At 47.7% G+C, this 15,377-nt stretch overlaps 1 protein-coding gene across 1 annotated transcript in view; it reads left to right on the top strand.

Moving 5' to 3' along the window:
- The first annotated feature begins 11,043 nt into the window (after positions 1-11,043).
- LOC144691926 (cysteinyl leukotriene receptor 1-like) overlaps positions 11,044-15,377 on the top strand; it is a 61,227-nt gene continuing 56,893 nt past the window's right edge. The window contains exon 1 of the mRNA XM_078560496.1: positions 11,044-11,122. Coding sequence (XP_078416622.1) covers positions 11,048-11,122 — 75 coding nt within the window. The 5' untranslated portion in view covers positions 11,044-11,047. The remainder of the gene's footprint in view (positions 11,123-15,377) is intronic.

Raw genomic sequence — 15,377 nt, 5'->3', positions numbered from 1 at the left:
CTATCTTAAGCTTCCAGAAAGTTCCTAATTAAATCCCCCCCTTTACTAAACAAGCCCAAACGGCACACCTCTGTCGAAATCTCTCTGCCTCAGAAAGTTAATGGGACCCATTTCAGACTAAGAAATGTCAACACCCAGATATTGAAACCATCCAGAATTGCATCCCTGACTTGAATGTACCTTTCATGAAACAAAAGTGTAATTGTCTCAAAGTAGGGGGGTGCGGGGTGCTGTTGCTGGAAATAATAGCCCAGGATGTGTCTAATCAAAGTAATACCAAGACCATATTTGGAAGGGACCTGGAAGCAGCCTCATGGTGAGGCAGTCATGCTTTTGGCCTGACCCTTTTCATTCAAACTAGCAGCCTGTAGGAAACACTGAAAGTCACAGCAGCTGCAGCAAAAGGCCATCATCATTGCCTTTAAGAATCTGGGGGCTATTCATCTTAAAAGAGCCTCATAGCCTGATCCCAAAACTCCAAGTCCATCTGTAAAGAAATTGGACCTCCTGCTGCGAAAACCACAAGTGCCTAATTTCGTGACCTGCTTTCATCTCTTTGAGGGAATCCTGCAATAATCCTGATATCCAACTTTAACCATTTGAAACCATCTGAACTACAATTCAAGGGGTGGAAAAGGCTCCTCTCTTTATTGGGCCCACAGTGACTGTTCTTCCACAACTCTTGAACGATGAACTATTCTTTCGCTTTACGGCTTGTAAAAGTATACTATTTTCTTTAACTGTACCTTTCTCATGCGTGTGGGAAAGATTGACATAGCATTTAGACATTTGAGTTGAATGTGTGAATAATAATCCTGTTTATGTAAACCCAACAAAAGCTAAGCTGCTGTTATTTTTAAATTGACCACACAATCCAGGGACTGAGAAACACAGATATCTTCCTCTGCAAAAGCACACTAATTACGGATGGTAAGGGAAGGGGATTGGGGGTAAAAACAAAAAGCTAAAAGCTTTTCCAGGTAATTCTGTTATTTATATAGATTCTTCTTTCCCCACCTATTTCCATTATTTTTAAATCTAAAACTAAAACCTTGTTAGTCTGTCCACCCCACCCCCACTAGAGCTGTACTTTGAGTGTCCTGTCTTCCATTCTTAATTAGCACTTTTCTTAGACAAATATCACCACCTTCAACACCTCTTTGATCCTTTTGTCTGTGACATCTTTTGATTATCTGCTCCTATCACTGCTTATCTCCACAATCACCACACCCTCAACTTCTCTCTTCCCCCCCCCCGCCCCCCCCCCCACCTTAAACCAGTTTATATTTCTCCATTCTCCTAACTATACTCAGTTCTGCCGAAGGGCCATGAAGGCTCGAAACGTTAACTGATTTCTTCTCCGCCGATGCTGCCAGACCTGCTGAGTTTTTCCAGGTAATTCTGTTTTTGTGAAGGGGATTGGGGGGTTCAGTTTATGTCTCCTCCCCTCTCCATTACAATGACACAGATTAAAATATTAATCTGTTTAAGAAATAGTTTACAACATGAAACAGGACTCATAGCAGCTGTTTAGCACTGAACAGCGAGGTGTGTCGGTGGTTCCCTCCCCCTTGGGCGAAATCGTCCCAGATTTGCAGTAAGTGCGGTAGCGTTTTACCCAGCGGCCGCCAGAGCAGCTTTTCACACCGTGTCGTCCCAATTGTACCTCATTAATCATGCATTCCTGTGAAACATGCCGTTTTGATGGCGGGCAGGCTGTCATTAGCCCACCACGCCGTCACCTCACTGCTTCCTCACGCCGGGCGCCATAGTGCTTAAAGTGCAGCCACGCGCACACCTCTCAGCGCTCCCAGCCCAGGACTGCTGCACAGGAAACTGCAGCGCCCACCCCCCCCAATTTGGGATACAGTTCTTGGTGCACTGAGCTACATTAACGGACAGCGAGATCTAATGTTATCTGATGCATTCAGATAAGGTTAACAAGTACTGGAGTTTAATATTGCCTGCTGCAAACATATAAAGTAATTGCACATAATATGCACAGGCTTTTGCAACACCAACTTCTGCAAAATTAACCTTTGCAAAAACAAGTACGCTGTGTCAAGGATCAACATTTGGCAATTAACAGAATACATGGCACCCAGGAATATTACACTTCCAATTCATTCTTTTTTGAGCCAGATCTCTGTCAGTCCCACTATGGCATATCCATATCCCAAGCCTGCAGCTTAACAATCATATTAATCATGTAGAGGCCTAGCTTTAGAGTAGCCTTGGGGTCACAATCTGGTGAGAACATTACAGCGTCTGATGCACAGCAGGCGGCGCTGGGGACTTCCCAGCTTTCCAACACTAAAGGGGCTGCTGGAGGCCAGGAGTCTGCTGAGTCTGAGTAAGTTGACAAACCTCTGGTCATGTCTCGGTCATGTCACAGTTACAAAGGCAAGCTCGGGAATAACAGGAAGGGATGTCCGCTGCACTCCTCAGATTGCAAGGCACAATAGAAGAGCCTGCCCACCTTCAGGCTGAGGTGAAAGCGCCGGCATTGCAACGCACTGAGGTCAACACTGGTAGGTTGGAGGCTTCCATGGAGACCTTGGTCCAGAACATCGCTCCTGCACTGCTCCGCGGGCAGAACTCCATCGTTGACCGCATAGGTGGCCTCCAACAATGTGAGTGCAAGAGGGGTGTGGGGCAGATTCCCCTCCTCCTCAAGGAGCTAGCCAGGGGCCCTCAGGCACCCATAGGGAGGAGGAGCAGCAGGTGCACACCCGAGGGCCATCCACCTAGGTGATTCCGGGAGTGCCCGGCCTATCCGATCTCCTCTTCCTGTGACCCTAGCAGCTCCAAGTCCATAGGCCGAGGAGGATGCCACTGTGACACAGCAGGACCCCGAAAGCAGGCCATGGACCAGCAGGCCTCAGCCCTCCAGCAGACGCTGTCAAGGTCATTACAGACAGGACTTAGCAGTCAGCAGGCTGTGGGTATGGGGGAGCACCAAGACATATTGCACAGTCTGGACATGGGTGCTAATTACATATACATAATGTTCACTATTGTAAATAAACTCCGAAGAATGTCTGCTTGCCTATGGCTCCCTGTTATGATGTGAGTGCCATCAGCCAGACTGGAGTCAAACATTCGCAGATGCAAGGTGAGAATGTCAGGATTGTCCTCACTGCATCTCATCATCATTCTCCATGAATCTAGAAGCTATGGGGCCTTCCCGAGCATGCCTCCCGCATCTGGCCAGTGCAAACACATCATTGCCATTATCCTCCATCCAGATCCTCCATCTCCTCCTCAACCAGCTCCTTTCCCCATTGCAGCACCAGGTTGTAAAAGGCGCAGCAGGCAACGATGATGCATAACTCCCTCTGCGGACTGTATTGCAGGGCTCCACCAGACCTGTCCAGGCACTGGAACCACATTTTCGACATCCTGATGGTTTGCTCCACCAAGGTACGAGTTGCAGCATGAGCCTCATAGTACCTTCTCTCTGCTGCACCCTGGGGCTGCAGCACACGTGTCATCAGTCACACTCCCTGCAGGTAGCCCTTGTCTCCGAGGAGCCAATCCTGCAGCTTCTGTGGACCCTGGAAGACATCAGGGGTCTTTGACTAATTGAGAATGTAGGAGTCCTGCACACACCCTGGAAACCGTGTGCTGACCTGCAGGATGTGTTTGTGATGGTCGCGCACTAGCTGCACATTCAGCGAGTAAGAGCCCTTGTGTTTGATATAGTTGACCGCTTGTTGCCAAGGAGATCTGAGCACCACATGAGAGCAATCAATGGCAACCTGCACCAGTGGGAAACCTGAGATCTGGGCAAATCCCAGTGCTCGTGCATCCTGGCTCTCTGATCCCGGGCAAACTGCATAAAGTTGTGTGCCTTTGCAAAGGTGGCATCCGTGACCTCGTGGATGCATTTGTGGGCGGAGGCTTGCGATAGCCCACAGAGGTCACCTGTGGAGCCCTGAAAGGAGCCACTGGTGTAGAAATTGAGCACCGCATCACTTTCATGGCCACTGGCAGTGGATGCCCTCCATGTCCCTGTGGTGTCAAATCCTGCAGCACGTGGCAGATGTGACCAACCAGTTCCCTAGACATACAGAGTCTTCAGAGACACTGGTTCCCGGTCATCAGCAGGAATGAAAGGCACTGACCAGTGATGGTTCGCTGGAGCTCTTTAGCAGCATGTGCGGGAGCCCCAGCCGCCCGAGGGGTGGAAAGCTCTGGGGCACTTGGTGGCATTTCCCTGCCTCTGATTTGCTCGAGTGGACAGAGAAGCTAGAGACCCGGCTCCAAGCATGTCAATGTGGCTACGCCTGAACTGTCTCAGCTGCAGAGGAATAGTCGCTTTATACAAGGTTTCCTTAAATGTGTCGCCACTGGTCTCCATCCCCCCAAAACCCCCACATGTGCTTGTGCACTACCCTCAACCAGAGTGCAGCCCTTGCGCCCCCACCTCCCCCAACTCACCTTAACTGGGATGTTGCCTTTGCCTTTTCCCCACCCCAAGCTGCCTCAGCCACAGTGCAGCCCTAGCTCCGGCACCAGCCAGCCACTGTCAGCCAGCCCAGAGAAAAGTGACTTTCAGGTGCCCTCGCCTGAATGAGCAGCGCCTTAACCTCGAGGTCCAACAGGCGTCCCTCGCGAATGCTGCACAACGTTACTGTGCACTCACCTCCGAGTTCCCCCCCCAAAGTGCAGCCCGCCAGGTGCACGCCTTATAAATGCTGTTGTGAAACACACCGGTGTGCAGTCTTGCTGCTGTGCTCGAATGATCCAGCCTTTGGGGTGGGGGGATGATGCCGGCAGATTGGGCTTATAATGATATTCCATTACAGTGAAGTTCCCGATGTCCGGCAGCAGGAAATGCGGCCTGCCATTGAGGGGCGGAGCAGAAGATTGCAAACTGTTTTCGCGACAGCGTGAAACTGATTTTTGGCCTCCCCACCATATTGTCGGCTCACAGCTGCCATGACACAGGTACAGACAGTTCCGCCCTTCGTCTCTCTTTCTGGGTCTTCCATCTCTGCATCTTTCCCTTGCATCTGCAGCCCCCTTCAATTCTTGGGGGCTCGTGCTCCTTTCTTTTACCCCTTGCTATTACGGGGTCCTTCCCGGTTCTTACTTTCTGCCCTTTAACTTAACGTCGCTCAGTCAGACAGTCTAACAGTCTTGGAGCCACAATGTTTTGTTCTAAACTTTACAGCTAAGAAGTAAACAAAGTCTAATGTCATTTGGTGCATTGAGTTACGATCAACAGGCAAAGAGGTCTAATTTTATTTGGTGCATTTGGATATGATTAATGGGTAAAGGGATTTATTGCTGTCTGACAAAAACATGCAAAGCAATTGCATGTAATGATACACAAGCTTCTGCAAATCAAACTTCTGCAGCTACAAGCCTTTGCAAAAAAGCAAGTTATGGCAGGAAGCACCCATGGCAGGAAACAATTTAATCTTCTTAGGAACTTGCACAATGTGGCCTCTCCCACAAGACAATGCTGTTGACTTTTAACTGCCCTTTGAAATGGCCTGGCAAGACATTCAGTTGTCAGGAAGGCAGGTCACCCCCCACCCCCCCACCCCGAACTTCTCATGTGCAATTAGGGATAGGCAATAAATGCTGGCCTTACCAGCAGTGCCTGCCTCGTATGAATAATTAAACATGTCAATAATCTCATACTGTGAAAGGGAGGCAGCTTTATAATCCCATTTGTATATGACAAAGACCATTCGAATAATCCCAAGTAAAGTCAGGTCGCTGTTGGAAATCAGTCCCATCCATTATTTCCATTCCCCTTGACCCTAAACAGAAGGTCAAGCATTTAATTTTATTTAAATTGAAGCAACTGCCTATAAATATCCATGTTGTAAAAATTCTCAGGCCAGTTGAGATTTGATGCAGGGAAGGAAGGTGGGATATAGTGGAAAGAAAAATCATCAGTGACTGGGTACATTTCAGCTATGTCAAATCCCTCAAGTATCCATTCACTGGGCTTTCTTCAAAACCTTGAACACCTCTCAGACTTGGGTGCATTAAATACAACCAGGTGAGCTTTCCAGGCATGTGGACTGTCTTTCTTCACCCATCATTTAATGAAGCCAATATATATAAAGTAAGCAATCTTCAGGCTAATCTATTTCATAAATATTTCTGAATTCTTTCAAGCTATGTTAGGAGGGTAATTTCGCCCACATTTTAATTTGTTATAATTCCCCTGGAGATCTGTAAACCAGGAGAACCAAATTTATCCCCAAGTGAAGAAATTACCGAACAGGGTTTCACTTTCTCAAACATTTACTTCAACATGGATTATAACCATGGATGATCCATCTTGGCCCACTCCTGAAGTCCCCAGCATCAAAGATGCTAGTGTCAACCAATTTGTTTCATTCCACATGATATCAAAAAATGTTTGAAGGCACTGGATGTTGCAAATGCTACAGGCTCTGACAATGTTCCAGCAATAATACTGAAGTCTTGTGCTCCAGAACTTGTTGCACCCCTAGCCAAGCTGTTCCAGTACAGCTACAACACTGGCATCTATCTGGCTATATGGAAAATTGCCCAGGTATGTCCTGTACACAAAAAGCAGAACAAATCCAACCAATTGCCAATTACCACTCCATCAATCTAATCTCAATCATCAGCAAAGTGATGGAAGGAGTCATCAACAGTGCTATCAAGTGGCACTGACTCAACAATAACCTACTCACCGACGTTCAGTTTCGGTTCCGCCAGGGCCACTCAGCTCCTGACCTCATTATAACCTTGGTCCAAACATGGACAAAAGAGCTGAACTCCAAAGCTGAGGTGAGAGTGACTATGCTTGACATCAATAAAGCATTTGACCGAGTGTGGCATCAAGGAGCCCTAGCAAAACTGGAGTCAATGGGAATTAGGGGGAAAACTCTCCACTGGTTGGAGTCATACCTAGCACAAAGGAAAACTGTTGTGGTTATTGATGTTCAGTCATCTCAGCTCCAGGACATCACTGCAGGAGTTCCTCAGGGTAGTGTCCTAGGCCCAACCATCTTCAGCTGCTTCATCAATGACCTTCCTTCCATCATAAGGGCAGAAGTGGGAATGTTCGCTGATGATTACACGTGACACCTCAGATACTGAAGCAGTTCGTGCCCACATGCAGCAAGACCTGGACAAAAATCAGGCCTGGGCTGATTATGGGCAAATAACATTCATGCCACACAAGTGCCAGGTAGTAACCATTTCCAACAAGAGAGAATCTAACCATCTCCCCTTGACATTCAATGGTATTATCATCACTGAATCCTCCAATATCAACAGCCTGGGGTTACTATTGACCAGAAACTGAACTGGAACAGCTGTATAAATACTGTGGCTACAAGAGCAAGTTAGAGGCTGGGAATTCAGTGGCAAGTAACTTATTTCCTGACTCCCCAAAGCCTGTCCCCTATCTACAAGGCACACAAGTCAGGAATGTGATGGAATACTCCCCACTTGCCTGGATGAGTGCAGCTCCAATAACACTCAAGAAGCTTGAAACTATCCAGGACAAAGCAGTCCGCTTGATTGACATTCCTTCCACAAACATTCACTCCCTCCACCACCGATGCATAGCGGCAGCAGTGTGCACTATCTACAAGATGCACTGCAGCAACTCACCAAGACTCCTTTGACAGCACCTTGCAAACTCTACCATCTAGAAGAACAAGGGCAGCAGATGCATGGAAAAACCACCACCTGCAAGTTCCCCTCCAAGACATACACCACCCTGACTTGGAAATGTATCACCATTCCATCACTGTCACTGGGTCAAAATCCTGGAACTCCCTCCCGAAGAGTACTGTGGGTGTTCTTATACCACATGGAATGCAGTGGTTCAAGAAGGCAGCTCATCACCAATTTCTCAAGGGCAATTAGGGATGGGCAACAAATGCTGGCCTCGCCAGCAATGCTCACATTCCATGAAAAAAAAATGTTTTAATTGTAGACTTTTAGATTTTTACATGCTAGAATTGAGACTGAATGGGTGCCACACATGCATAAAACCTGTCTTGATGACATTGGGGTTAAGAAACATACATCATCATGCCAGTCTGCCATAATATGGAAATTGGGTGGGCACTCAAATCAGCAGCTCACCCACCATTTTTAAAAATGTAATTAACAAGCATTTAAGCTTGTTAACAATGCAATTGAAGAGGCTGAGTCATGTTAGCCTGTTGCACAGGTTAGTGGTTGGTTAATTATGTTGTTAAAGATGCACAGGTGATGCAAGGACTTAGAGCACATATAAAAGAGAGTCAGGCTCGCCAACAAAGTCATCCAGAGCTTTAAAACTGTGGTGCTCAGCCCCAACTGCACTTGTGACAATGTCTCTATCAATCAGAGTCCATTTTTCAACCAATCAGCACTTCTCACATACAGTATAAATTGTTATTTCCTTCGCATTTGGTATTCTTGCAAATTGTCCTGATGAGTACGAGATGAAAACCTTTGCCACAGGAAGGTTTCTTTTCTTCAGCAACATTATTTTAGTTTAATTTGATAAGTTTCATTTAAAGTTTTGTCTTTTTGTTACAGAGTCCCTTTAAGAGGCTGTTAATTTGACCATTAGTTTATTTGACAATTTATTTTCTTTCATTGGCACTCAAAAGAGAATATAAAGAGAATTAGGATCGTCATCAAAAATGTGGTGCACGGTCACAACTGAACTTGTGGTGTTGAGGCAGCTCAAGCATGCGGCGGATTCCTGAATGAGAGATGGTGCTTTTCATTGCTGCCAGAAGGTTGTGGGCAGGGGTCACAGTGTTTCATTATTCTCTCTGTGTGCTCTCAGCAACTTTGAGGTAGGGCTGGCCCCCATCTAAGGCTGACAAAGAATCACAAAGAAATTTCACAGCTGCATCTCCATGATGTGACCCTGATCACAGAGTGCAAGCGAGCTGCCCTCAGCCAGACAGGAGTCAGACATTCTCAGAGGCGAGGTGAAGAGCTATGGAGTGTCCTCACTGCATGTAAACATCTTCGTCCTGGAATCTAGTCACTATTAGGGCCTCCGCTGTGTCTCCATGACATGACCCTTATCATGGAGGGTGTGTGCGCTGCCATCAGCCACACAGGAGTCAAACATTCACAGATGCTAGCTGGGGATGTCAGGACTGTCCTCACTGCATCTCGTCATCATCCTCCACGAATCTTGCGGCTATGAGGGCCTCCCGCCTGCCTTGTCTGGCCAATGTGATGGCCTCTTCGCCAGCAGCCCCTTCGACATCCTCCTCATCAGAGGAAACTTGCAGCTCTACTATCTCCTCCTCAGCCAGGTCCTCCTCCCATTGCAATGCCAGGTTGTGTAGTGCACAGCAAGCTATGATAATGTGCTTACACTCTCTGCGGACTGTATTGCAGCGTTCCACTTGACTTGTTGAGGCACCGGAACCTAATTTTCAAGATGCCTATCGTTTGCTCCACCAAAATCCGGATCACGGCATGAGCCTCGCTATACCGTCGCTCTTCTGCAGTCTGAGACCACTACACGGGCATCATCAGCCACGTCCTCTGTGGGTAGCCCTTGTTCCTGAGGAGCCAACCCTGCAGCCTCTGTGGACCCTGGAAGGTGCCAGGGATCTGATACCTGCTGAGGATGTAAGAGTCATGGACGCTCCCTGGGAATCGTGCGCAGGCCTGCAGGATGAGTTTGTGGTGGTCACAGACCAGCTGAACATTCAGTGAGTGGAAACCCTTGCAGTTGATATCATTGACTGCTTGTTGCCATGGACATCTAAGCACCACCTGAGTGCAGTCGATGTCACACTGTACCTGTGGGAAACCTGAGATCTGGGCAAATCCCAGCGGTCTTGTTTCCTGGTTTTCCTGATCCTGGGTGAAATGCACAAAGTTCTGTGCCTTTGCGAAGATGTCATCTGTGACCTTCTGGATACACCTGTGTGTGGAGGCTTGTGAGATCCTGCACAGGTCACCTGTGGAGCCCTGGAAGGAGCCACTGGCATAAAAACTGAGCACCGCAGTCACTTTCACGGCCACTGGCAGTGAATGCCCTCCATGTCCCCCGTGGTGCCAATCCCGCAGCAGGTGGCATATGTGACTGACCAGTTCACTAGACATGCACCATCTTCAGCAACACTGGGTCTCAGTCATCTGCAGGAATGACAGGCGCCACCTGTAGGCCCCGGGCCTAGCGAGGCGACTACAAGAAACGGCTTGCTGTGGGTCTTCAGCTCCATACGCAGCTGGCCCTGCTTGAGGGAGGTGCTCCTCCCTTTGCCGAGCCAGGCAGCTCCTTCTTCTTCTTCTCTGCTCTCTGTAAGCCATAAAGCAGACCACTAAATCACCAGGCTCCATAATCCTGATGTTCTCCTCCTGCAGGATCAAAGAGAGGGACACATGGGACCTCCCTTGGTTAAGTCTGAAGGCCCCTTCACGCATAAGTAGAGTGCTGGCCTCCATTGGATGGCCAGAGTTTAGTACGCTGCATGGCTGCCCAACACCCCATCCACTTCCGCCCACTCCACTTGACCAATTGGCAGCAGCTTTGCCCACTGGACTGCAGGCTGTGCTCCCAGCTCGGGCACAGGCATTCTCCTAACCCGCACTGCAAGGCTGCACTGTTAGCTTGAACCATGATGGATATTGGTCCAAACCTTAATAAAGACATTGCAAGGGGCTGTGAGCACCTCTACCAGTGACTACTCCAAGGCCAGCTTTCACAAGGGGATTGTATAACTTGCCCAGTTGACCAGTTGTTTTGCTGCCCCCTAAAACGCACATTAATTTGCAGCCTGCGCCGGAGGGGTGAAAAGTTCTGGAGTGTTTGGTGGCACTTTCATGCTTTTGCGTTGCTTAAGTGGACAGAAAAGCTTCAGAGGCCCAGCTCCAAGCCTGTCAATGGAGTTGCAGCTGAACGGTCTCAGCTGAGGAAGAAAGCTCACTTGAGAGAAAATTTTCCAAGTGCATGACCGCTTCCCTCACCATCACCCCCCACCCCCGCCACCGACATGTGCTTGTGTATTTTCTTCAGTCTGTGCAGCAATCATCAGTAAACAGCCCCATTTCTTGCCTTATGATGGAGGGAATGGTCATTGATGGAGCAGCTGAAGGTCTGGGACACTACCCTGAGGAACCCCTGCAGCAGTGTCTTGGCGTTGAGGTAATTGGCCTCCAATAACCACAACCATCCTCTTTACTGCTAGGTATAGAACAAAGAACAAAGAAAAAAGAAAAGTACAGCACAGGAACAGGCCCTTCGGCCCTCCAAGCCTGCGCCGATCATATTGCCCGTCAACTAAAACATTTTGCACTTCCGGGGTCCGTATCCCTCTATTCCCATCCTATTCATGTATTTGTCAAGCTGCCTCTTAAACACCACTATCATACCTGCTTCCACCACCTCCTCTGGCAGCGAATTCCAGACACTCACTACCCTCTGCGTAAAAAACTTGCCCCGCACATCCCCTCTATAGTTTTCTCCTCTCACCTTAAATCTATGCCCCCTGGTAATTGACTCTTCCACCCTGGGAAAAAGCTTCTGACTATCTACTCTGTCCATGCCACTTATAATTTTGTAAACTTCTATCAAGTCGCCCCTCAATCTCCATCGCTCTAGTGAGAACAATCCGAGTTTCTCCAACCTTTCCTCATAGCTAATAACCTCCAGACCAGGCAGCATCCTGGTAAACCTCCTCTGCACCCTCTCCAATGCCTCCATATCCTTCTGGTAATGTGGCAACCAGAATTGCAACCAATATTCCAAGTGTGGCCTAACCAAGGTTCTATACAGCTGCAGCATGACTTCCCAGCTTTTATACTCAATACCCCTGCCAATGAAGGCAAGCATGCCATATGCCTTCCTGACTACCTTATCCACCTACGTTGCCACTTTCAGTGACCTGTGGACCTGTACACCCAGATCCCTCTGCCCGTCAATGCACTTAAGGGTTCTGCCATTTACTGTATAATTCCTGCCCCTATTAGATCTTCCAAAATACATTACCTCGCATTTGTCTGGATTAAACTCCATCTGCTATTTCTCCACCCAAGTCTCCAACCGATCTATATCCCGTTGTATCTTTTGACAATCCTCTTCACTATCTGCAACTCCTCCAACCTTAGTGTTGTCTGCAAACTTACTAATTAGCCCAGTTACATTTTCCTCCAAATCATTTATATATTCTACAAACAGCAAAGGTCCCAGCACTGATCCCTGCGGAACTCCACTAGTCACAGCTCTCCATTCAGAAAAGCACCCTTCCACTGCTACCCTCTGTCTTCTATGACCAAGCCAATTCTGTATCCATCTTGCCAGCTCACCTCTGATCCTATGCGACTTAACCTTCTGTACCAGTCTTCCATGAGGGACCTTGTCAAAGGCCTTACTGAAATCCATGTATATAATAACATCCACTGCCCTTCCATCATCGATCATATTTGTCACTTCCTCGAAAAACTCGATCAAGTTAGTGAGACACGACCTCCCCTTCACAAAAACCATGTTGCCTCTCACTAATACGCCCATTTGCTTCCAAATAGTAGTAAATCCTGTCACGAAGAATCTTCTCCAACAATTTCCCTACCACTGACGTAAGGCTCACCGGCCTGTAATTTCCTGGATTATCCCTGATACCCTTCTTAAACAATGGAACAACATTGGCCATTCTCCAGTCCTCTGGGACCTAACCCGTAGCCAGTAAGGATACAAAGATTTCTGTCAAGGCCCCAGCAGTCTCCTCCCTTGCCTCCCTCAGTACTCTGGGGTAGATCCCATCTGGCCCTGGGGACTTATCCACCTTAATATTCTTCAAGATGCCTAACACCTCCTCTTTTTTGATCTCAACATGATCCAGGCTATCTACACACTCTTCCCTAGACAAATCGACTGCTAAGTCCTTCTCTTTGGTGAATACTGATGAGAAGTATTCATTTAGTATCTCTCCCATTTCTTCTGGCTCCACACACAGATTCCCACCTTTGTCCCTGAGTGGGCCTATCCTTTCCCTGGTTACCCTCTTGCTTTTTACATATGTATAAAAGGCCTTGGGATTTTCCTTAATCCTGCTTGCCAGTGACTTTTCATGACTCCTTTTAGCCCTCCTGACTCCTTGCTTAAGTTTCTTCCTATTTTCTTTATATTCTCCACGGGCTTCATCTGTTCCCAGCCTTCTAGTCCTTACGAATGCTTCCCTTTTCTTTTTGACTAATCTCACAATATCCTTCGTTATCCAAGGTTCCTGAAACTTGCCATGCTTATCCTTCATCCTAGCAGGAACATGCCGGTCCTGAATTCTTACCAACTGACGTTTGAAAGCCCCCCACATGTCAGTTGTTGATTTGCCCTCAAACATCCACCTCCAGTCTAGATTCCTCAGTTCCTGCCTAATATTGTTATAATTAGCCTTCCCCCAATTAAGCACCTGAATCCGAGGACTCCTGTTATCCTTATCCACCAGTACCTTGAAACTTACTGAATTATGGTCACTTTTCCCGAAATGCTCTCCTACTGAAACTTCGACCACTTGGCCGGGTTCATTCCCTAATACCAGGTCCAGTACTGCCCCTTCCCTAGTTGGACTATCTACATATTGTCTCAGGAAGCCCTCCTGGATGTACCTTACAAATTCTGCACCATCCAGACCCCTAGCACTAAGTGATTCCCAGTCAATATAGGAAAAGTTAAAATCACCCACCACAACAACCCTATTGCTTTTACATCTTTCCAAAATCTGCCTACATAACTGTTCCTCAATCTCCCGCCAGCAATTGGGAGGCCTATAGTAAACCCCCAACATTGTGACTGTACCCTTCCTATTCCGGAGCTCTGCCCATATTGCCTCGCTGCATGAGCCCACCGAGGTGTCCTCCTGTCGTACAGCTGTGATATTCCCCTTAACCAGCAGTGCAACTCCCCCACCTTCTACATCCCTCTCTATCCTGCCTGAAACATCTAAATCCTGGAACGTTTATCTGCCAATCCTGTCCATCCTTCAACCAAGTCTCTGTAATAGCAATAACATCATAGTCCCAAGTACTAATCCAAGCTCTAAGCTCATCTGCCTTGCCTGTTATACTTCTCGCATTGAAACAAATGCATTTCAGACCCCCAGTCCCACTGTGTTCAGTAATTTCTCCCTGCCTGCCCTTCCTCTTAGTCCTACTGGCCATATTCACTGGTTCCCAGTCATTTATTTCACCTGCTGACCTATTGCTCTGGTTCCCACCCCCCTGCCATACTAGTTTAAACCCTCCCAAGTGACACTAGCAAACCTCGCAGCCAGGATATTGGTGCCCCTCCAGTTTAGATGCAACCCATCCTTCTTGTACAGGTCCCACCTGCCCCGGAAGAGATCCCACTGATCCAGATATCGGAAACCCTCCCTCCTACACCATCTGTTCAGCCACGTGTTCAGCTGCACTATCTTCCTATTTCTAGCCTCACTGGCACATGGCACAGGGAGTAATCCTGAGATTACAACCCTAGAGGACCTGTCTTTTAACTTTCTGCCTAACTCCCTAAACTCCTGCTGCAGGACCTCGTCACTCTTCCTGCCTATGTCGTTAGTACCAATGTGCACCATGACCTCTGGCTGTTCTCCCTCCCACTTCAGAATGTCCTGTAACCGATCAGAGACATCCTGGACCCTGGCACCAGGGAGGCAACATACCATCCTGATGGCTCTTTCACAACCACAGAAGTGCCTATCTGAGCCCCTGACTATAGAGTCCCCTATGACAATTGCTCTTCTGTGCTTTGACCTCCCCTGCTGAACAATAGAGACAGCCGTGGTGCCACTGCTCTGGCTACTGCTGTTGTTTTCCCCTGATAGGCCATCCCCCCAACAGTATCCAAAACGGTATACCTGTTAGAGAGGGGGACAGCAACAGGGGATTTCTGCACTGACTGCCTGCCCCTTCTAACGGTCACCCATCTATCTGTCTGTACCTTGGGTGTGACCACGTCTGCAAAGCCCCTGTCTATGATGCTTTCCGCCACCTGAATGCTCCTAAGTGCATCCAACTGCTGCTCCAACCGATCCATGGGGTCTGTGAGGAGCTGCAGTTGGGTACACTTCCTGCAGATGTAGTTGTCTGGGACACTTGAAGCATCACAGATTTCCCACATCCCACAGGTGAAGCACTTCACTCCAGCAACTGCCATTTCTAGAACTATTTAATAAATTAATTTAAATCTAATAACTGCTTATTGATTCCTGATTAACTATACATTCCCTAGGGCTAGATTTCTACTATAAATGCTAAATTCTAAGAACAGTAATCCCCTGATTCTGGTCTAGATACCCTCTACTTATTAATTAAGTGATTAATTTATTTGGATTAATTAGTTTAACAATGTTTTAGTTCCAAATTCAGTGTGGATTCTCTACCAGCTAATCAGGTCACAGATTAACTGT

This window comes from Cetorhinus maximus, chromosome 16, assembly GCF_964194155.1.
Source record: "Cetorhinus maximus chromosome 16, sCetMax3.hap1.1, whole genome shotgun sequence".
Classification (NCBI taxonomy): Eukaryota; Metazoa; Chordata; class Chondrichthyes; order Lamniformes; family Cetorhinidae; genus Cetorhinus; species Cetorhinus maximus.
Note: the sequence above shows the minus strand (reverse complement) of the source record. Positions and strands in the feature narration are given on the sequence as shown.